This window comes from Protopterus annectens, chromosome 7.part1, assembly GCF_019279795.1.
Source record: "Protopterus annectens isolate FY-2018-M chromosome 7.part1, PAN1.0, whole genome shotgun sequence".
NCBI lineage: Eukaryota > Metazoa > Chordata > Ceratodontiformes > Protopteridae > Protopterus > Protopterus annectens.
The window spans coordinates 305,401,026-305,425,523 of record NC_056740.1 but is presented as its reverse complement, the minus strand read 5'-3'; the positions used below and the strand labels follow the sequence as shown (position 1 = coordinate 305,425,523).

Genomic DNA, 24,498 nt, shown 5'->3' with positions numbered 1-24,498 from the left:
AAAATCATACAATCTCATCCAGGCCCGTCTCCTGATGGTTATACCTGAAACCGCAGCCCACGAGGAACCTTCAGCTGCATGAGAGATTAGCCTCATGAAAACATTTGATATAGATTGTAGGGTGGACAGTTGTGCGGAATAAGCCTTCTCTTCCTCTGCCGACATGGACCCAGGGATAGACTTAGACGGTTCCTTAATCAAGTTCCTCTGTAATCTAATAAAGTGTGCCAAATAATTATGCGACCATAAGACAAAGGTCACCAAAGCATAGATGTGCTTCCCGTATCTGTCCAATGCCCTAGATTATCTATTAGGGAGATGGACAGAGAAGCTTTGTTCAGCCAACTCCTTTTTGGTGGCTGCCGCAACAACCATGGCATCTACAGGGATTCCTTTACTCCAAAACTGCCTATCTTTTGATGCACCAAGGATTTTGTCTGGATGCCAAGGAGTAGGTTCTACAGTATCTGGCAGGAAATAAGATCTATAAGCTTATCTGCTGGGGGGGGGGGGGGATAACCCAGGATGTAGATGGGGGAGACCCGAAGGCTTCTAGGAACACCAACTCCTCCTGGGAAGCAGAGTTTGATGACCAACCAGCTTTTTGGCATAGGATTTCTAGAATGTCTCAGAAAGAGACGTCTTCTGGTAGTGATTTTGGGGACCCTTACGCTTCATCAAAATCAGTGTCTTTGGTTAAAAATTCCTGAGGGAAATCTATGTGCCTCCTTTACCACAATCTCTTGTGGAGGACCTCTTCAGTGGGGTATTGTGAAAAAGTTTTGACAGAGGTGGGGAGTTCCCTAACTGGAACTGCTCTTACAGGCTGGCTCTCCCTGTGGAGTAGGATTAAGAGACTCAGAGACAGGATCCAAAGGAGAAAAAGGAATAGGATCTGAGGAAGTGAGAGTCAAAACAGCTCTCAGACAGCAGAAAGCCCTCTCCACCACCTCAAAGGCATAGGGACTGGGAGAAGTCAAAGCCAACCTCATTGTAGCCAAAACTCTAGGAAAATGTAAGCTCAGGTCCCATCCAGTCCTCCACTCCAAGGGGGGGAGTCGTAACTGAGATGTCCACTGCTGAGGCTCCTGGGGAAGCAATGGCTCCAAAACCCTCAGAGTCTAAGTAATCCTCCAGGGTCCGATGCTGATGCTTTTGCTCTGAGACTCATCCTGCTCAAGGAGGGGTCGGTACCGAATGGGTCAAGGAGACAGTCTAATTCGAAGAAGAAGGAATCTTCGGATCAGATGCTTCGACTCTTGGAACTTTCGGATCCGAGGCCTCCAAAACAATATGTGGGATCTGAGAAGAAGAAGTGATGGTATGTGAGGAAGGCTTACAGCTCATGGATCCGGTGGGTGAGGGAGCCGGTAAAACCCCCATCTGGAGCTGTGCTCTGATAAATTTTCTCATCATCCTGTCCACATCTGCTTCGAAAAGACTTCAGGAGGACTTGATCAAACATGAAGTAGATGGAGGACAATGTGACTTTCTTGGGGTCTCCTGTAAAAAGGGAGATCTGAGCATTGCAGTAATTAGCTCCAGAGAAAAAACGAGGACTTTAGAGTCAAGGAGACTTAGAGGTTGAAGGAGTTAGATCCATAGAGGTTGGACCAAAGAACTTCAAAATTTTTGCTGGTAGCTCCGATGTTGGAGAGGTTTTGGGAGACTAGGCAGGAGAGCGCTTCCTATGCTCTGTGGGCTCCATAGACTTGAGACTTTCTTGAGGGGGTTTGAGCCCCTGAAGTAGAAACTGAAGGAAAAGAAGCTGAAGCAGAAAGAAGGCCATTGAGAACAAGTTTATTACGCCTGTCACTAATGGCTTTGGCATTGAAATCAGCACAAATCTAACAAGGAGAGTCTAAATGAGTGAAGCCTAAACAATAAAATAAACAAAAATTAACTGGTCACCACTAAAATACCTCAACCTAGATGAGACTGTCCACTTCTTCAATAGTACCTTCCTCTCCATCCTAAGCACCCATGCTCCTGTAAGAAATGCCATAGTCAGATCCAGGCATGCCCCATGGTTACAAAAGACCACCAGGACCCTAATGAAATCCAGGGATAAGGCCTGGGAGCACTGGGGACTAACAAAATATACCTCTGATAGGCAATCATTCCTTGAACTGTGCAATACAGCATATAAAATTAGACAAATCCCTCTACTATAAATCCACCCTAAACTCTACCAAGCACAACCCTAAGCAATTCTGGTCCACTATTAACACTATCCTCCACCCAGGGAAGATTGATACCCCCCAGCCGTCCACTCCCCCCTCCTCCAGCAGTATTGCTGAATCCATCAACAAACACTTCACTGAAACTATAACATCTCTAAACAAACACTTCCCTACAACAGCCCCCCCAACTCCTAACCCTAAGCCCCCCAGTCCTCTTTTCTTCTTCACCTCAGTACCTCCCTCCAACATAAAATGACTATTATCAAAACTTAAACCCACCAAACTCGCAGCTGACAACCTCCCCTCTGAATACTTGAAAACTGCAGCTGATACACTACCCAATTTCAATTCTAATCAACCGTTCCATAACAGAAGGCTATGTTTCCTCGATATGGAAAATGTCACACATCATTCCCCTCCACAAAAGCACCCCCTTCACCGACCTCTCCAATTACCGCCCCATTGCTATCCTCTCCCCTCTCTCCAAGATACTTGAAAATTTATCAACATCCAGGTCTCCAACTACCTCCTAGCTAATAATCTCCTCTCCAAAGCCCAACATGGTTTCAGGCCATATCACAGCACTACCTCCACGCTGCTCTCCTTCATCAACACTATACTTCATCACAAAAACAATGGCTTCTTCTCTACTACCGTATTTCTAGAGCTCTCAAAGGCCTTTGACATGGTACTGCATGAGCTACTACTCTCTACTCTCCCCAACCTCTCCTTCTTACAATCAGCCTGCAACTGGTTCCACAGCTATCTACACGGATGCCAGCAATCAGTAATCTGGGACGATAACCTATTACCTTGCCTCCCAGTTACTCTCTGAGTTCCCCAAGGGTCTATCCTTGACCCTATCCTATTCTCACTTTTCACTAACAACCTACATACTGCTGCCATACAAGCATCTCTTATACAGTATGCAGATGACTCTACTCTCATCTGTTCTGCCCCCACTCTACCAGAACTACAATAAATCACACAGCAATCATTCTCTTCTGTAGAAAGCTGGCTATCCAATGCTTAGCTCCTACTCAACCCAAGTAAGACAAAACTTCTCCTGTTCCAACCTTCCAAAGCGACCCAAAACATCCCCCACTTCAACATTCTCGCCCAAGACAATACCATCATCTCTCAGACATCAGAACACACAAAATTACTCAGTGTGGAAATAGACAACAAACTTAGATTTGACACCCACATATCTCTCACAATAAAAAAGTTCACAAGAAACTTGGTGCGTTATATCGAAGCCGCCAATTCCTAACTAAGGCGGCTAGAATCTCCATAGCCAATTCCCAGCTAATCTCCACCCTACTCTATGCATCCTCCATACTTACCAACCTTAGACAGACAGACCTATATAAGCTGAATGCTTGTTACAACAAAATTGCTATATTTGCCCCTGGAACACCCTACCGCAGCCATCATTGTATCTCCCTTAAAGAACTAAACTGGCTAGAACTCCCACAACTCCTTCACTTTAATCAACTCACCCTTGCTCATAAACTTATTAATCACCCCCTTAACATCCCTTCCCTTCAAACCCTTCTCCAACCCTATCACTCCACTAGGCCCCTAAGATCAAGCAACAAAAATCAACTCTCTGTTATCAAACCCAAAAACTCAGCAGGAGAAGCCATATTTTCTTGTACCATATCTAAACTTTGAAACTATCTTCCACCCTCTATAACTACTCTACCTTCCAGCAGCCTTTTCAAGACTGCACTCAAATTCCACTTAAATTTGCACTGTCTTTGTCCTTGTTCTAATCCAGACTAACACCCCCACCCTTATCCCCCCCACCTAGAGTTTTAACCCAACTATACTACCGCCACTTCCAACCACAGTCAGAATTAGCTAGTTGTCTTAACATACTTTAAAATCTTGTCTGACAACTTTGTTACTAATATTATAAATGACAAGAAACTATCTTAACTTGCAACATTTACTGTATATACTGTTGATAATCAATATCTTGTTATTGTATTAAAGCCAACAACCTGTAATGTTGTTTACTATTGCTGCAACTGTGTATCTCTATTTATCATGTACATGATGTGGAGCTTTTCTCCCCAGGCATCCGCTGAAAAAGGACCTGCGTCCAGTCGGAATTTCCCCGTAAACAAATGTAAATAAATAAATACACTCCCTGCGGATATCTTATGCCCACAGGAAGTGGGCTTCTTAAAACTAGTATGCTCTTCAGCCATAGTAATAAACTATTAAAAAATCCTATATCGTAGGTATACATATTAGATTTATATAAATATATATATACTATTTTTTTAAAGAGCAAAGAAAAATATACAGAAAAAGTAACTTCACCAAAAATGGTAAAGAGAATACCTTAACAAATAAGGTAAAGAAAAAAGAATGTAACACCAACTATGGCAACACTAATACCCAAAAAAATGGGTAAAGAAAGGATAAAACTTCACAATAAGTAGGTAAAGAGAAGAAGGGCTACATACGGGTTATATACAGGTGAAGAAATTTGAAATTATAAATATATTACTCACAAGCTTCCAAGAAATTATTTTCCTAAGCTTGAGAGAAGTCAATCCCAATTGAACAGTTAGACTGGCAAATGAGATCTGGGGTAATGTAGTGGTTAAAGGCCTTATGGGTACAGGGAGGGGCTCAAGAAGCTAATCCAAGAATTTAGTGAAATGTTGCCAAGTCAGAGCCGAGGTCCAAGACCCATATGAGGAATTAATGAAAATGGCAACATCAAATTCTGTGGTTCTCTGTTATCCCTGAGAAATTGGAGAAAGGAGATTGTATCAATTTAGTGAACAAAGAAATAAGTAACTTGTCTGGTGCTCCACAGCAATAACTACTGAAAGCAACATTGTGTATGAGCCCCAAATCCTGTATTTAGGAAAACCCAGGACACATTCTGGTGAAGTTGCACACATCCCAGCAGAAGGATATGTTCTTTGGTAAAATGTGGTAGAGGGAGAAAGGTGTTGAATGTTGGGGACACCAGAGTTTTTATGAAAAATGGCTATATGTTACACACCAGGAAAAGAAAAAGTAAATTCATACTAACTGTGACAATGTGAGGTATTGCCAGCTATGCCAGGAGAAGTAGGGGCAGTGGATGTGTAACATAAACCAGAATAGCTAGCTGGAGTTTTGTAAAGAATTATATGTCATTTGTATTTCAAACTGATTTGTATAGTGTCTTGTGTTGAAAAATGTATTTGTACAGTTGCTTGTGTTAAAAACATACCAACAGTGTCTCCTGATGGATAGAAAAAGAAATCTACATGTATATCAGACTAGTAGCGTTGTCGCCTCACAGTAAGACATTGTCCTGTTCGATTCTCAGCTAGAGCATCTTCTGTGTGGAGACGTGCGTGATTGGGCGTACCTTCGTTGAAGGTTGTGCGTCAGGTCCGGCAACTCGGCATGTAACAATCTACTGCCAATCATTAGCGGACCGGAGTTCCGCTGTGGCAACCCCTAACCGGGAAAGCTGAAAGACACAACAACATTGTAACTGTGGAATTAATATATTGTAACAGAGGATACTGGAAGAGAAGAGGTTAATCTCAGTCCAGCTAACTTTGAAAAATAGTCTGAAATTAAATTACCTAGTAGGCCATAAAGATTGTATCTTACAGTTCTGACTGCAGCCAGAGATGAAATGTCTCTGAAAACAAGGACAAGGAACCCTTCTATATTGTCCTTAGCAGTGAAAGAATTGCTACCCTGGAAGGATGGAAGTGTTGAACTGGTTTTATGGCTTCCAGATGCCATAACACATCCTAGTAAAACTCTGTGTGTATGGTAACACATATGTGCGAGACTCTGGTTCAGTTTCTAGTAAAGAGGGGTATAATGGGAACCACAAGTCAGATGACCAAATGTATGCAACGTCATTCTGTAATCCAGCAATCTAGCACAAAAATGATGTTTTAATACTAGATGAAACTGAAGTCTCAAGGCAGTCTGTTTTTGTAACCTGACAAAGAAGGAACTCTCACCCACTTTATCTTGCCTTGCTTTTAAATGGGAAAAGTACAGTTTTGTACCTATCATAAATGTAGATGTTCGAGTGTTCACACTGCTGCAGTCATTAATGTGACGTCAGGGGAAGAAGAGACAGCAACTGACGCCGGACCAAGACTTTGGCACTCTGGCCGACTGCGGGACCGCCTGACGGCAGGATAACCCAAGTGTAATGACTGCAGCAGTGTAACACGATGAACATCAGTAATTCTTTAGACCAGTCAGGAAAATATATTGAAATTAGTTCAGTTCTGTTTTTCTGTACCTCTGTGAATCTATTCATCTGTTTTATTTTAATATTTCCTGTGACTGAAACTCCGGTGTTTATTGTAAACAGATATTTAGTAGTTTCATATATCTAAACATCTCATTGTGGCTGCTCTTTTAGAGAATATTTTAACCTTTGTGAATACTTTTATGTATTTGGTGATATTGCAGCCACACCTGAAAGACTTGCTGCTTGGTCAGCATTACCATGTGTATTAATATTAATTTCACTCAGTATAATTGGGTACCCTTGTAAGTTACTTAGAGTAGCTGGCTTCAGAGTGTCTGGTGGCAGTAACTACCTTGCTGTCTGGGCAGAGGGGTATAGCCAGTAAATTTGTGCCAGTCTTTCCCAGGTGTGTGTGCATGTGAAAATCAAATATCAAAGAGTGTGTGTCAGCTACTTGGAACAGGGACACAGAGCAATGGTTTGACAGAGTGGAAGAGGACTTGGCTTGGACATTCAGCTGAGGACTCAACTCTACATCTGTGCCAGCAGAGAGTCTTACCAATGGCCTGAAGAGAGAGAGAGAGAGGAAAGCCCAGCCACCGGACTGTGTTCCCATTGTGCTCTTAAGAGAAATTGCATTTGATGCAGAAAGCTGCATCTGGAAATACTGTATCTATTTTGTTCCAAATGAACGTCCCTCACCAGTGTCAATGGTGAGGATTCAGGCTCCTTGGTTACTGATCCAGAGGGTGAACACCACATATTGGAGACAGTGATGGGATATTAATTGAACTTCTGTAGCCTGTAGGCAGTTGTCATTGAAGGTGGGTGTACTATCAGCAGCCATAAAGTAAACATACACAGTTTAATTTTCACAACAGTTTTATTTTTTGTTAGCTTAGTTTAGTCAGGGAAGCAAGCAAAGATGTCAGGAGTGGATTATGGCAAGCTGACAAAGAACCAGTTGGCCAAGGTGTGTGAAGCCAAAGGACTGGTGCATGCCAACCTGACTAAAGAGGAAATGATTTCAGCCTTAGTCGCAGCTCAGACCAGCAACCAGGAGGATAACCAGTCTGGTGATGGGAATTTGCAGCCCTAAGAAACAGAACAGTTCACCTTTTCCTCAGAGGACTTAAAAATCTGTCTAGAGTTAGAGACTTGAACAGGTGGCCAAAGGTTTAGAATTAGAATCAGTGACAAGACTGCGGCATTTGGAGGCCAAAGAAAAGGAGAAACAGGCCAACATGAGAGGGAGATGCTTACTCTTCATCAGGGCCATGGAGGTAATGGGGAAGGGAATAACCGAACCCCAGAAGCAATAAAGGTCAGTAAATTTCTTCCACAGTTTACAAACAGTGATAATTTTGATAGTTTTATTCATATATTTGAAAGAGTATGCAAACAGTATAAAGCTGACCAAGAGCTATAGGCACAGTTCCTGATCCCCTTACTCCATGGTAAAGCTGTAACTGCTGTTTCTAAATTTTCTGATAGTGACTGTTTAAATTATGATAATGTCAAACATTGCATATAAGAATGCTTTAAGTTAACACCTGAAGCTTACAGAAAAAGTTTTGTGAGCACAGATGCAAGGCAGATGAAAGTGTATGTGATTACATTGCTGCGTTAAGCACTTATTTTCATAGGTGAGTGAGTGGGTGGGTGTCAGATCACCACTTTTGAAGGTCTGGCAGACCTTTTGATGAGGGGACAAGCCCTTAGCACTTTGCCTGAGGACATGAGAATCTGGTTGGCAGACTGGGAGGGTAACTCTGCAGATGAGCTGTGGAGAAAAGGGGATCTTTACTTAACAAGTAGGGCATCACTGTACAAGAAGGGCATACTCATTGCTGCACATGGATATAAGAGAACCTATGGTGGGCAGTTTAAACCATCCCAACAGAGTCCACTAGTAACAGGGAAAGCCACTAGTTTAGGTACACAGCCAGAATCAAGGGTTAGATGTTTTAAATGTAACCAGTGGAGCCATGCATCATATATATGCCCACTGAAGCAAGGTAGGAACAAAAGGTGGGGGAGTCAGCAAGTGGGAATAACAGTATGCCAGTGGTAAGTTATCTGGAGACAACAGGATACCAAACTATCACCGGAGTTTATATCCTATCTTAGTGGATGGAAAGCAGGACACTACTAAGAAAGACACAGTCTCTGACATAACCATTGTGAAGCCTACAGTGGTTAAAAAGTAGTAGTACTTGCTTGGGCAGTCCAATGCAGTCAGACCTTTAGGAGGGACCCCCATTCTAAATGCCTTTGGCCAGGGTTCACATTGACTGGAAGAGTGGAAAAAGATGCAAATAAGTAGGTGTGCTTGAGGATATCCATGCAGATGTCTTGATAGGGAATGATTTTGATAATGCAGTACCTTGTGTGCATGCAGTTACATGCAGTCAGGCTTGGAGACAGGCATGTGGGTCTGATAGCCTGGGAGAGACCCAGACAGACCCAATACCTGAAGCCAAGGCTGGTGAAGTGGCTATTTCAGGGAGGGAGCTACCCTGCAGGAGTGAGCCTGAAGGTAAGCCTCAGCTGCTGGTAGGTACTGATGTTCCCTTGGACAGAGTGACTGCAAGACAGACATGAGTGGCAGTACCCAAGCTGACAGCGAGGCACTGCTGTCAAGAGGATACCAGACTTCCTGTGGAAGTGGAGCTGGGAAGGGTCACAAAGATAGCGTTGAGACAGGCTCAGCTCTCGGACCCTATACTAAGAGGCTTGAGGCAGGTAGCCAAGGAGGTGCCTGATTCTCAAGGAAAAGGACTGTCTGTATACTGGAACAAAGGGTTACTATACAGAGAGTGGACACCTGAGGGAGGGCTAGAGGGTGAGGTAATACAGCAGCTGGTAGTGCCTAGCCCCTACCATCTGGCACTTCTAGGCATAGCCCAAGACATTTCTTTTGCAGGTCATATGGGCATAAAGCATACCAGGAGACATATTATGCAAAACTTTTATTGGCCTGGGATTGCAAGGGATGCAACAGGGTACTGTAGGACCTGTATGCCAAAAAGTAGGCAGGGTAGGAGACAAGGTCAAGGATTCTCTGATGCCTTTGCCTTTGATGAGGAGCCATTTCAAAGGGTAGCTATGAATATTGTGGGACCTCTGAATACCCCAAGTTCCACAGGGAAATAATATATCCTAGTGATTGTAGAATATGACTGGCGGTGACTGTATTGAGGCAGAAAAGATGGCAAATGCTTTGTTAGAGATTTTGAGCAAGGTAGGTTTCCCCGAGAGACATACTGACTGACAGAGGTGTGAATTTCATGTCAGACCTGCTGGCTTGTCTTTAGGAGCGCTGTGGAATGAAGCACCTAAAGACCACCCCTACCACCCCCAGACTAATGGTCTTGTGGAGAGGTTAAACTCTACACTAAAGACCATGCTTTGGGCATTTGCAGACCAGTTTAAATGAGAGTGGGACAAATATTTGCCCCATCTGCTGTTTGCATACAGAGAGATACGCCAGGAATCCACAGATTTTTCACACTTTGAGTTGTTGTATGGGCATAGGGTGAGGGGGCCTTTAGATCTGATTCATAATGATTGGGAGGGTGAGTGTGAATCCAACATGGAGTCTGTTGTGGCATATGTCCTAAACCTCAGGATAAGGCTTAGGGAGCTCACGGACTTGGCCCAGGAGAACCTAGCAGCAACCCAACAGCAGAAAAAGGTCTGATATGGCTTGAATGCTTAAGCCCGAGAGTATGCTGTGGGACAGCAGGTTATGGCTCTCATTACTGTCAGACACAGTAAGCTACAAGCAGCTTGGGAGGGACCCTTCAAAGTGGTAAGGAAGGTCAGTGGTGTTAACTACACGGTAGAACTGCTAGGCAGAAAGTAAGGACACAAACTGTACCATGTTAATATGATGAAGCTTTACCATATCAGGGAGTCCCTTGTGGAAAATATTTGCAGTAGGTGGCAGGAGGAGTCTGAGGGGATCTGTGGCTACATCGAGTCAGCTAGCAAAATGCCAAGTTACTAAGAAGCAGCCTAGGGTTGTAGGCATATGACATGACAATGCAGCATCGTAGTGGGGTTAGCAATGCCAATGCAGATGGGTTCTCAAGACAGGGTATGGGTTAATGTGTTCCCAGAAAGGCTCATTCCTCTCAAACAGCGTTATTTTCCAGGGTCACTTGAAAAACTAGCTTGAGTCTTCAATGGGGGAGAGATGCCAGCATAGCTATCTGGAGTTTTGTAAATATTTTTATGTCATTTGTATGTCAAACTGATTTGTAAAGATGCTTGTGTTGAAAACTATATTTGTAAAGCTGCTTGTGTTAAAAATGTACTAACAGTTTGTCATGCTGGACAGAAATAGAAGTACACCTGTATGTCAGACTGTATTGCAACTGTGGAAATTAATACATTGTAACAGAGACACTGGAAGGGAAGAGGTTAATTTCAGTCCAGCTAACTTTTATTTATTTTATTTTTTATTTTTTTATTTTACATTTGTTGACCGGGCTAGTCCAGCTGGATATATGTCCATTTTCAGTGGAGGCCCGGGGAGAAAAGCTCCACAAATTACAACAACATAAAAGGTCAAGACAAAGACAATAACAGTATAATTTGGTACATAAGTTTAACAAATATAGTACAAGCCTAAGATTATATATTTTATATTTCAGTAGGAAAAAGGAAAAATGTATCTAAAAATAGATGAAAAAGACTAATATATCTGTATTAGAAATGGTGTAGTACAAATCTTTATAACATATTACAAAATTAGATACACCTAGTAATTTATGATAAGAGATACTAAGGTCTCACAAAAACCTAAGAAAGAAAAACACTAGAGATCAATAGATAGAGTATAGAAGAACAGCAAACAAGGAGGGATTTCTAGTGTTATTTAACACATAGGTTGTGATACTATATGAAGGTGTTTGATCATTCCACAGTATATACTTATTTACATGAGAAAAAATCCTAAGGAAGGTTAAGCTCACTAAAAATTAGTGAGACAACACAAGATCATGATCATGGGAGGCTAGGAATTGTGGGAGTCTAGTTAATAGTTAGGTACTTAGTCTGGGTTAACACAGGGGCATAGCCAGTGTGATTTGAGGTAGGGTTTAAGCTTGCTTTTAAATAAGCTGACAGAGGATATTGAGGTTAGCTGGCTTGGGAGGATGTTCCAGGCTTTACCTACTGTATTGTAGAACAAGGTGTCACCAGCTAAGTTGTTGGATTTTGATATTTGTACAAGTAGGTTATTAGCTGAGCGTAAGGTCTTGAGGTTATTATAGGGGATGACTAGGGATGTAAGTATGGGTGTATTTTGAGGTAAATACAGGATCTTATGGGCTACTATTAATTGACTGAAAAGTATTAAATTTGGCAGCTCTAACCATCCTAACTGATTCAGATTGATACAGTGATGAGTTCTATAGGAGGACCCAGCTGCAAATCTGGCAATATTGTTGTAGGAGGATGTAAGTTTACTCAGATTACTTCTACATATTTTGGTATAGATAGGGGAGGCATAGAGCAAGGTAGAGATGAGGTGGGTACGAGCAATAGTAACCCTGGCTGGAGGTGTAAGAAAGGGTTTTATTCTAACTTTGAAAAATAGTATTAAATTAAATTACCTGGTAGGCCATAAATATTGTATCTTACAATTCTGATTGCAGCCAAAGATGAAATATCTGTGAAAACAAGGACTAGGAAGTCTTCTGTACTGTCCTTAGCAGTGAAGTAATTGCTATCCTGGAAGGGTGGAAGTGTTGAAATGGTTTTATGATTTCTGTAAGAAAGCATAGTAAATATGCTGATTTAACAAACTCTGATAGTCTGCTTCTTTTTTGAAACAGAATACCGGAGTTTGTACAGTGTTTTCTGGACTACCGGACAACTGGTTTGATTTCTGGATAGTGTGGAAAAAAAACGGAGAGGTGGCAACCCTACGTTATGCTCACAGGATTAGGTCATACACTGGACACATGGATCTATGGAAGATTTTGTGGACACACGGATCTATGGAAGATTTTGTGTCTGGAACCCTTGCCAGACATCCAGGTTATCTGGCGAGATAACCTAGCAGTTTGGAACACTGCAGCAGTGATTTAAGGAGGGAAATATATTCATTTCATTCATACTTACCCCTCAGCTGGCCAGATTTCAGCGGAATGGCCAGATTTCTGAGTCATACTGTTGATCTGTTATGTAAAAAAATGTGTTTATCTGTCAAATCATTGAGGATTCAAATCAAAAGATAATGACACACATTTGAGTTTTAGGCTTTACATTCTTGAGAAAATGCATGTTAATGCAACACCTGTTATTCTAAGTTTACAAGAGCAATATTTAAAATCTGCCAATGCCTTTGGTTCTTTGTGCCCCCAATTCTGTTTTGCTTGTTCCATATTTCTTGTGCGAAGAGGTCAAGACTGCATGATTTCATTACATTATACTGAAATATTTGGACTTTTAAGGAAGGAGAGGCAATGATGGCTGTGTTAAACTAGTGAAAGAACAGAAGTATCAATATCACTTTGTGTTTCCTTTGTACATAAAAAAGATGGAATGCAAAAAATGACTATAGAGTGGTCTTCTTACTTAAATTGCTCACTAACTTTTTAAAGGTATAACAAAGTACTGCCCTTCTGTCAACTGCTCCATATTTGGTGGAGTATTCTGATTTTAATTTGGAAATATGTGCCCTCTCTGCTGTTCCAAGTTGACACGCAACAGCTCCCATTTCTTCTCTTTCACTGACTCAGCTGGTTGCAAATGAGAGACAAAGCCAGAGCTAGACCTCTTGGTGCTAATCAAAATGGACCAGTAAAATGGTAAAACTGCAAATACTATGCAGTGTTGAAGACACTGTTGTGTTCAGTGTGCATCTGGCAACTAACCATGCAGTACATTTGTGCCATATACGTACTACTTATTTTCTGTTTGTGTGTGTGTGTGTGTGTGTGTGTGTGTGTGTGTGTGTGTGTGTGTGTGTGTGTGTGTGTGTGTGTGTGTATGTGTGTGTGTGTGTGTATGGCCACACGTGTGTGTGAGATAGAGAGAGAATAAAAATATGAAGCAAAATCAGGGACAACTGAGAGGCAGTGGTGTGCACTCACTGCCTGACTGTGCATAAACACACACATGCATGCAAGCACAGTCTGCTACATACAACTGTAAATATGCTCTTTTTTCCCCTTTAGATTTACGTTCCTAAAGGAGAACTGCGACAGTCTTGCAAGTAACTATGCGAATGTTCTGAGAAGCTTCACTTTAAACACTGGCTCTAGTCCTAACCTATGTTGTGAAGGTCTTCATTAACTGTTGCCATATGTTTATTAAATTTATGCTTGTCATGCAGATGTTGCAACACTAAAAAAAAACCATCACATTCAGACAATTTTTTTCTTTAAGTTGTACCAAGACTAATCTGAATGTAATAAATATTAAACATGTCTCAGTGATTCTGTAAACTGCTATCAAAATCTTGTAACATTAACCCTTCATCACTAATATCAAAATGGCACTTTGTCTTACCGTAGTTAGCGTCTTCTCTGTAGAACTGATATCTGCTTCTGCTTGTTGGATTGCAGATTCAGCAGCTGTCTGTGCACTGCTGGCATCATCCAGCGCCTTTTTAACAGACTCTGCAGTATTTTTTACATTCTCTGCTCTGGTTCTAGAAAGAAATAGTACAGCGTTTACTCAGTTTTAGTACTGGCACTCCATTCCTAGCACTGTCAATTAAGCTACAAGTTAGACATGTACCATTTCTATTTATTTTGTTGACATTGTATTCTGTTAACTCTGTAGGTGAACTGGTACAAGGACCTTTTTTAGCCACAGCCTGGGCTCAACAGACAGGTAAAGTACAAATACAAGTAGGTGTGACAAACACGCAAGATAACAAATCCAATCACATGCAAGCAATGCATGTTATAACATTCACAAAAACATACATTTGAGCAGAAAATGAGCAACATTACAGCAATTTAAACAAATTATATCAGTTTGGATGTGTATGATTACCTTATTGAGAGGTGTAAGGAAGCCATTAAAAGAAGATCAAGGAACAGATAAGAAGAATTAGGACCAATAGTTTATTTTTGAAATATGCATAATATAAATGCAAGTGCCAAAGGTATAACAAATGAAGAATGTAGGTATGTCATGTGAAAATACATAAACTAAGAGGGATTACCTGACATTCCTAAAGCAGAAAAATTAGCTATCTTGTTCATGGCGGGATACAAGTTTTTTTTCTTTGAAATGTATTACATTTTTGATTTCTTTAATTTCATTAGGGATAGCATTCTAACAAGTTGGAGCAGCCTTTGAAAATACTATTTTACAATCAGTTTAAATGGTGTCTACTTAAAGTCAAGGAGAATTACAAAATCAATCCACATATTTAAGCCTTGTGTTGCAGTGACCTAGCACGTTGTCATTATGGCCTCCTTAGAGATCACATGACCAACCTCAAACTGATACTGCCTCTCTGCAACCAAAACAGGATGTTGACTTTCCATTACAGAACAAAACAACTAGTCCTTTAATGTTTGCTGTTAATATTTTCCTCTGTTCTGCTGCATGATCTATTGCAAGTCCATCAATTGCTGTTCTAAATAATTAATTCTGCCTTCAGGTTTGCCTGTGGTCTGCCTTATCCCTTTGGTAAATGCACTTTTTCATTTTTGGAAGAGGACTTGTCCACACAATCCTGCTACAACTGTCATTTATTTCACTAAGTGATGCACACAAAAAGCATGTCCTAGCACATGCTAATATATTAACAACCTCCACAATTAGTAAGCTTCTGCAAACTCTGATTTTGCAGTCTCTTTTGGACAGAAGTCAAATAGCAAAGAAAATATACAGTTGTTAAAGAATTTGCCATAAAAGTGGATGAGTTACACTATATCATTGTTGTAGTAATGCTAACTGATGGAATGTATCCTGCCAAGGATGGTTTACCTTTATAATGATGAAAGCACATCTGACGAACGTGCACATACGCGAACCGTTTACACAAATTTCGTCTGGCCGAGTTCTCTAAACTTGGAAGAAAACATTGAATGTCGACATTTCCGACCACTCCACAGATGAAATGAGTGCTACCATGGGTCAAAAAGGGGGGCAAAATTTTATTTGGAACATTGGTGTTCGCGGTTTTGAGAAGTCGCACACTGCAGCTCGTGGAAGCTGTTTCGGGGATGTGGCTGTCGGCAATATAAAGGTAAACCACCCAGGATATTGTACATCTGGACAGTCTACCAAAATTTAGGAATACCTTCCTTTCAGTCTGTACATCTGATCTTAGACCTATGCAAGACAGTACATACTGGTACTTAAGGGACATACTGGCGTGAAATTCCTCAGAGTTTTCTTGCCCAGGAAAAGGCTGAAGCTGATATTCTTAAGAACAGACTCAGATAAGAGAAAAGGAAAGAGAGAATGGATAGAAAAAAATAATTCTACTTCAGTCAAGGGACGAGAAGGAGCAATTGGTGACTCCATAGTCAGACACACTGACGTCCCGCTCACCAGATTGAGCAAGGAAAAGGTCACAGTAAGCTGCCTGTCGGGCGCTAGAATCCGCCACATAACGCAAGCACTCAGGTCTCTCAACAGCAGGTACAAGTACGACTCTGTCATTGTCCACGCTGGTGTAAACGACCTGAGACGTACCTCCTTGGACTACATGAAAAGAGACATAGAGGAGCTCTCTGATTATGTAGCCCAAGCAGGTATGACCCTGACCTTGAGCAGTATCCTACCTTCACCAAGAATGATGCCACAATACAGAGACAAGATGATCAGCTTTAATAATTGGCTTAAACTCTGGTGTCATTCAAAGGGGATCCAATGTCTGTCTGCCTGGGATGACATGCTGGACAAGCCACACTGCTTCGCAAGGGACGGCTTGCACCTGTCATCCCTGGGCTTCCGGATATTGGCAAAGGCTCTTGCCACCCCCATAGTGCCTTTTTTAGGCAAGGCTCAAATTCTAAACCTACCACCCTAGAACACAAAAAAGGAAAAAAACTAAGGGTAATGCTGCAAATGGCAGAAGTCTCAACCTCAAGATGCACGCACTCGAGGTCCTTGTCAGTATGGAGAACATCGATGTCTGTGCTGTGATTGAAACCTGGTTCAAGGCTCCTGAGAGCACCCCGGCACTATCAGATTTTACCTCATATCATGCGTTCCGGCCCCAAAATCCGGACAACACCAAGAAAGGAGGGGGGGTGTCTATATTCATCAAGGACACCCACACCTCAAGGTTGGTGGCAACGCACGATGCATCGGAGACCATCCAGGTGCAATTAACCATAGGCAAGACTGCTCTGCAATTTGTAGCATGTTACAGGCCACCCTCTCAATCTCAGGAACCTCACATAGCTTTCCTGAAAACACTGGAGGGGATAAATGTATCTCCAAACACCATCATACTAGGTGATTTCAACTACCTAAATATAGACTGGGATCACTACTCAAGCCCCAACACTCTAGCCCAAAGGCTCCTAGAGTTCATAAACTCAAATGCCATGGAACAACTAGTCACCATCCCCACAAGAGGAGATAACATACTAGATCTCATCATCACGAACATGGGGTCACAATGTTCAACACCGGAAGTATACCCCTCATTGGTGAGATCAGACCATAAACTAATCTCACTCGAAGTCCACATCCCGCCCCCACCTGAGATAAAAAAGACCATAGTGAAGAACTTCTCAAAAGCCGACTTCACACTTCTAAAGACTAGTGTGGTCTCTTTTAAGGCCCCCGAGCCTGTGGAAACCATTACTCAAGCCGCTGAATCACTTACAAATGCCTTCTACCAGCACCTACAGGACTGCATGGATCAGGCAATCCCAAACAAAACAAAGACTCTTTGTACCAAAGGCAAGCGTCCAGTCTGGTGGACCCCAGCCATAAACAAGCTCTACAACAAAAGTAGGAAGCTACTACAAGATAGAGCAAAATCCTTAAAAGGGAAAACACCCTTGATCATTATAAGTAAAAAACTAAGATCTCTCATAAAATCATCCAAGGCAAATTTTGAGAGAAAAGTCGCTAAGGACTCAAAGGACAATCATAAGGCCTTCTTTAGCTATGTTAGAAACCTGGGAGGAAACTCCCAGATATGCTCAGAATTAGTTCAAAATGATGCAAAAATTACTGAACCTACAGACATTGCCAACATACTGGCCGACAGGTTCAGTGCAAACCTCAAAAGGTGAGATATCTATACCAGAGAATTATAGCCCCCCAAACATCTCTAACGCTCAGGTGAGAACTGCTCTCTCCAAGGCAAAAAACACAGCATCCATGGGACCAGATGGTGTCCCCGGATGTGTGCTCCACGAACTCAATGAGGAATTAAACCCGCAGTTAGGGCAGCTGTTTAATCTTAGCCTCACCTCAGGATACATGCCTAAGGAGTGGCGCACGGCAACTGTGGTCCCACTTCACAAAGGCGGTGCCTCCACTGACCCGGGAAATTACCGTCCCATCAGCTTGACAAGCTTGATCTGCAAAGCTATGGAGAGGATCATAATGGAACTCATAAATAAAGACATAGGAGACTTGCAGACTTTGGATCCGACCCAGTTTGGCTTTGTCAAAGGCAGATCATGCCTTTTAAACTTGGTTGACTTTTTTGAAACAGTCACCAAGGCCATTGATGAGGGAAAGGCAGTCCACACAGCCTACCTCGACCTGGCAAAGGCTTTCGACACAATACCTCACTCAGGTATCATTGAAAAACTCATCAGCTTAAATGTAAACCCATACGTCACAAGATGGGTTGCAAACTGGCTAAGTGACAGAACCCACAGGGTCAGAGTTGCTGGCGCCATGTCAGACTCAAAGCCTGTCACAAGTGGTGTCCCACAGGGCTCAGTCCTGGGCCCTCTCCTGTTCGGCATCTACTTTTCAGAAGTACAAGCAAACACAGGAGGATTATGGCTGACAAAATTTGCAGATGACTGCAAACTGGGAGCCATAGTTGAGAACACATCTGACACAGATATCCTTCAGAAGGGTCTTATAGAAACGGATAACTGGTGCCAGAGCCATGGCCTAAAGTTAAACGCCAAAAATGCATAGTCATACCCTTCGGGAAAAACAAGGTTACCCCTAGCTACCATATAGGCGGCAACCCACTAAGCACAGAAGAGGTTATCAGGGATCTGGGGACCCAGGTTGACAGTAACCTTTCATTTGACACTCACGTTGCCAAAGTAGTTAGGAAGACCTTCTACATTGCCCACCTGATCATGAAGGGATTCACGTCTAGATCAAGGGAAGTCATCGTCCCCCTGTACTCATCACTCATCAGACCAATGATTGAGTACAATGCCCCATTCGGAATGTATCTGACACGACACCTGCAGCAACTGGAAAGGCCCCAAAAGTTCCTCACCAAAAGGATAAAGGGTCTCAAAAATATGTCCTATGCTGCCCGACTGAAGGAACTTCAGCTCTATTCAGTCGCTTACCGTCTGCTCAGAGGTGACCTGTGCCTGACATACAAGGCCATGTCCCACCCAGAATTGATGAACATGCTTCACCTCAAAAAATCTAGATCCCTCAGAACTACAAGGGTGGGAGACTTAAACCTTGACACGGTTATTAATAGGATGTGCTGGAGGGACAGATTCATCACCCAGAGACTCCCTATGCTGTGGAACAAAATCCCGGTACATGTGAGGCAGAGCACCTCGCTGGCTTTGTTCAAAAGAAATCTTCACCAATGGATGGGAGATCGCAGATATACCCCAGGGATTATCTCAGTGTCACTGCTTGACAGAGGCACAGCAAAATAATGGGCATAGTATCCTCCAAACTAAAAGGGTGGTGAAAGCCACAAAACTCTGGGCTAGGCTTATAAATGCCCTTGGGCAGATAGCCTAGTATGAACCTATGAACCTATGAACCACTTTTGCAGTAATGCTAACTGATGGCACAGTTCCCAAAACTTTTATGCAGAATGGATGGAGGCTTGGGAGACAGATCTGGAGTCCAGTAAATCCTGAAGTCTGGTTCTGGCTTTAGAAAAGGCACTTATTTTGTAATGTTTGGCAAAGATGTGAATGGAAGACCAGGTAATTACCTCTACAATAGGTCTAGAATCAAGACTCTTGAAAAATGCATCAGAAGAAGTAACAGCTCTAGCAGTGTGTGCTTGGACGGATTTGTCATGGAAGAATAACAGAAAGAAATAATAAAGGATAGCCATCTAGAAATGGTCTGTTTAGAAAGTGGGAAACCCTGCTTCTTTCTGTCAAAAGAAATGAACAATTGATCAGATTTTCTAATATTTTTAGTCTTGTCTAAACAGAATCTTAGTTGTCGGCACACATTTAGGAAATTAAGTATCCTTTCTCTCTTGTTTTCAGGACCTAGAAAAACTCTGGAGGGTGGATAGATTGATCAAAAGTTTTTTTCAGTTACCACTTTAGATATAAAAGAAAGGTTAGTCCTAAGAGTCACTCTAAAGCTATGATAGACTAGAAAAGGGGAGGATAGTCAAGCGCCTTGAAATTCAGAAACCCTTTCTACAAAGGTTAAGGCCACCAAGTAGTACTGTTTTCCAAATGCAGAATTTTAAAGATGCAGAATAAGCATGCTCAAAAGGTGGTAATGATAATTTTTCAAGGATATAGTTCAGGTTCCAAGGAGGAGGAGGAAAGTACAGTTGTGTAAGTAACAGGAGATGTTCAAATAGATTGCTGTTGCAGTAGCCCAAGCTATATAGGACATATCCTGCCAAAGACTGGATGACTGGTCAGCCTCCAAAGCTTTAGGACACCTTCCATGTGCCCTAACTGCTCTACAGCTTGAGGAGAGATATTTAAAGTCAGTGGTCAGGGCACCAAACCTTCAGAGACTTCTTGCCTCAGAACAAATATGGTTAGAGCTCTGTCAACTAGGTATGTGCTAGGAGAAAGGGAAAGGAAAAAAATATCCATATTCTGGCATAAAACACAACCAAAAGATGGTGGATTCACAGAGGGTGTTGCTTGTACGACAATGCTCTATTTCAGCATCTACTGTTTACTCACGCACTGTATTATGTTCATCATTAGATCATTGTTGCAGTAGATAGAGCTATTTGGGATGAATACCAAAACTCAGAAAGAAAGGGAGGAAGAATGATCAGAGTCCAGGAACCCTTGAAGAATATCCCTCACAAAGCCTGCTCTGGAGATAGAGAAAATAATCTAATTTGTAATGCTTGTGAAGGTGTGCACAGATAACCAAGTTGTTGTTTCCAGTATACTTCTAGAGTTCACCCTGTTTCAAAAAGCCACAAAGGTAGTCAAAGCCCTGGCAGAGTGGGCCCTAGCTTGCCTGGAAGTGTCTTATGGTGAGAGTAACAAAATACAATAGCATGAGACAACAATTTAGAAACTGTCTGTTTTTGGCACTTAACTGTCCAGTTTTTCTTAACTTAGGAAATAAACTGTGGATTAGAGCTCCTGAACATTTTTCTCCCTGTCAGTGTTGTATCTGACTTGCCTGTGGACATTCAGAGTATGTAGAATTTTTTCATCCCTGCTTTGTAGTTTTGGTTAGAAAACAGGTAGATGAATAGCTCTTTCTGAATGTAAATTCTGAAACCACTTTAGGTATAAAGGAAGGATGTGTTTAAAGTTACCCTACCTTTGTGAAAGCAGAGTTACCGTTGAATCAGCACAGGAGCTTGTAGCTCATATACTCTTCTTGCGGATATCAAACCAATGGATAACATTGTTTTTCAATATAAGAACTTCAAACCAGCGTCATAAACAGGTTCTAAAGGAAAAAAAATTAAGTTTCTCTAGTTCAAAGTTAAGATCCCAACAAACAGCCAGCTGTCTTCTAGGTGGGTGAATACGTGAAGAACCTTCCAAAACTGTATGGACTTAAGGCAGGGTAGAAAAGGGGAGCATCCATGGGCAGACAAGCAGAGATGGCCAAGAGATGAATATTGATAGAAGGGTAAGAAAGGTCAGGGGATAATAACTCACACAAATACTGTAGAACCAGAGGCATCTGGGCCTTAAAAGGATCCTGGTTCTTACTTTGTCTCAAAACAGAAAATATTTTCCACTTAGCCAAATATAATTTTCTAACAGCTGGTTTCTTAGCCTCCTTTAACACCTGATGCATGTCCTCAGAAAATAAGTGCCTAAAAGGTATTAAAATTCTATCATCCAGGCAGTGATTAGAAGAAACTGAAAGCTGAGGACTACTGAACAACTGATGTCCTGTGCGAGAAAGTCCATTCTGACAGAAGGCATGTGGTAATTGACCTTGGCCATTATGATAAAAAGGAAGAACCACTGTTGACTAGGCCAAAACTTAGCAGTATCATCTTTGGACAGTCCTTCTGTATCTTTAGAAGAATCCAGATTATCAAAGGAAACACATGCAGGAACTTCCCCGTCCCTGGGAATGAAACAGCATATGTCTCCAGGCCTTTGTGCAAAGAGTCCTGAAGCAAACTTTATTTAATTGTCTGACATAGATGGAAGCAAAGAGATTTACTTGAGCTGTTTATCACAAATAGATCAATTCCTGGAAGACCTCCGGTTGCAATTTCCATTTATGGGAGCTGTCCTAGTCCAGCTCATGTTGTCTACTACAACATTCTGGTCTGATGGCATATAAATAACTCAGAGGGACAAATTTTGCAGAGTTGCTAGTTTCCAGGCTATCATAGCCCGAATGCAAAAGGGTAGGATCTGCCCCCCCCCCCCCAATTTGTTTATGTTCCACCTCACTGTGGTGCTGTCTGTGGTTACTAGCACAGGACATGGAATCTAAAGATGGTTTGGAATTCTAAGATAATTTATTAGTGCCATCATTTCTTTAACATTTACGTACTTTACATACTCCTGTTTGTTTCACAGACATTACAATTTCATCCCCTTGTATACAGCTCCCCAAACAAATTCTGAGGCATCTGTTCTTACAGACTGAGTAGGGCCAGGAAGGGACAAAGGGAGATCTGTACTGAGAGACATCTGATTCAATCACCAAAGTAACTCCCTGTTCATAAATCCCATCACTGGAATTTGAAATAATACACAATGCTGGTGTTTGGTCCAAACTGACTTGATGAACTAATACATTTTCCTAATGTGAGTCTGACCAGAGGAATCATGAGAACTGTAAAGGCCATGAATCCTAGAATCCTATGATATCTCCCAACATATAACAGTGTCTGTCTGGAAAATATCAGAGTCTATTTCTTGTAACCTTCCACTTTGCCCTGAGAGAAAAAAGCCATCATGAGGTATGTATTAGGAGACATCACAGAAACACTATCTGGTGAGATAGAATGAGTGATTTCTATAGCCATCCATCTACAATCCCTTTTCCCATTTTTGCACATGGGTTTAGGGTGTCACTTTAACAGTGACAATCTGCACAGAAGATTTCTATATGTTCACCTGAAATCTCAAACTGAGAAAAATGTTTTCACCTAAGCTAGAGATTCCTGACAACTTCAAAAATCAGTTAGCTGTCTAAATATGGGAAAATGGGAATGCTCTGCAACCTGCAACACTTTTGGAGTTGCTGAGAGCACAAAGGGAAAAGCAAAAATCTGAAAATGTAAACCAAAAAAAAATGTAAAAAGCATCTGAAAACTTTGAGAAATGGAATGTGAGGACAAGCACTGCTTAAATCCAGAAATAGTAGAAAACTGAGAGATGGAATGAGAAGTAACAAGGGAAGTTGGCATTTTGAATTTTTGGATTCTGATGTGAAAGTTTAGGAAAGAAATGTCTACGACAGGTCTCCAGGTTCATTCATTCTTTGTTTAGCACCAGAAAGATTCCTGAATATTTTTTTTTCTATTTGATGCAGGGGGAAAGGTTCTATAACCCCCCCAAACCCACATTTCATTTAGGATAAGAGGGAACAGGGAGTTTTAACTGGAAAGATGCATGCACAGGAATCCCTCAAAAAGCAGGAAGAAAATTAAACTATCAGAAATGGCCTTTTTGAATAGTTAGCATCCTTGTATCTGAAGTTATCTGCTGCCACAGAGGGAAGTGAACTTTACTGGACTGCCAGAGTGGGGAGGGGTGAAAACATGATGAAATATATAGTCAGTCTGATTTCTTAGATTATCCTTCATTTTGGGAGGACCCTCCCTTCCTTTTTTTTTAAACACCTTTATTAAATTATCACTGAAGACATAGGCAAACATACATTAACAGAAAAGAAGATAAATCATATTAATATTTTTTTTCTATTTACACCCGTTATATATCACATATTTTTCTTTCTTTATAATTATCATCAGTTCAACATTATATAAATTCACTCCTCCTCATCCTAAACTTTATTCTGCATGAACTGTTTCAACAATTTCCATGTATTTCTATGTAACTTGCTTTTCTAAAGACCCCTCTTCCATTTATTTTATCTCTTTTATAACATTCAATACTTCAAATACGGTTTAGACTTTGACTTCCATTTTCTAGTAACTGCATTTTTGACAGCCAACAGAATTAAACTTAATAAGGTCTTACTATAAGTCTAGGCAATTCAGATCCTGTATCTCAGTTCAGAAAATCATATCCTTAGTTACAGCCATTTGCTCACACAATATTTCTGAAAGAGTACTCTGCAGGGAATTTTTTACCTCTTTATTCCCATCACACCTCCAACATTTGGTATCTGAGGAAAAATTCTTTGAAGTCTGCTTGATGTATAAAATTCCTATGCATAAACTTCCAAACAAAGATGCTAAACCTGCTGGACTTTGCTGTATACTTGCGAGCCATACATATGTCCTCTAATTGTTCTCTTGTAAATTGCTTTTCTAGTCTCTCTTCACAATCTTTTCCAACCTCCATTGATTGATTCTTATGGTTATCATGCAGTATTTTATAATCCCTTCTGATTATGCCTTTTTAACAGCAACTTCTGTTCTGGATTCCACTATAAACTCCACCAGTGTAATGGAGGACACAAAGAAGAGACATTTGGCGGGGGTGGGGGTGGGATGAAGCAGAAGTCCACTAGCAGTATGGACTTTTATACAAGCAATAATTAATAGCAGTAAGATACAGA

The 24,498-nt window shown here is 41.4% G+C and overlaps 1 protein-coding gene across 1 annotated transcript in view; it reads right to left on the bottom strand.

The window, feature by feature from the left end:
• LAMB2 (laminin subunit beta 2) overlaps positions 1-24,498 on the bottom strand; it is a 3,750,789-nt gene that overhangs the window by 118,497 nt on the left and 3,607,794 nt on the right. The window contains exon 30 of the mRNA XM_044078730.1: positions 13,954-14,095. Coding sequence (XP_043934665.1) covers positions 13,954-14,095 — 142 coding nt within the window. The remainder of the gene's footprint in view (positions 1-13,953; positions 14,096-24,498) is intronic.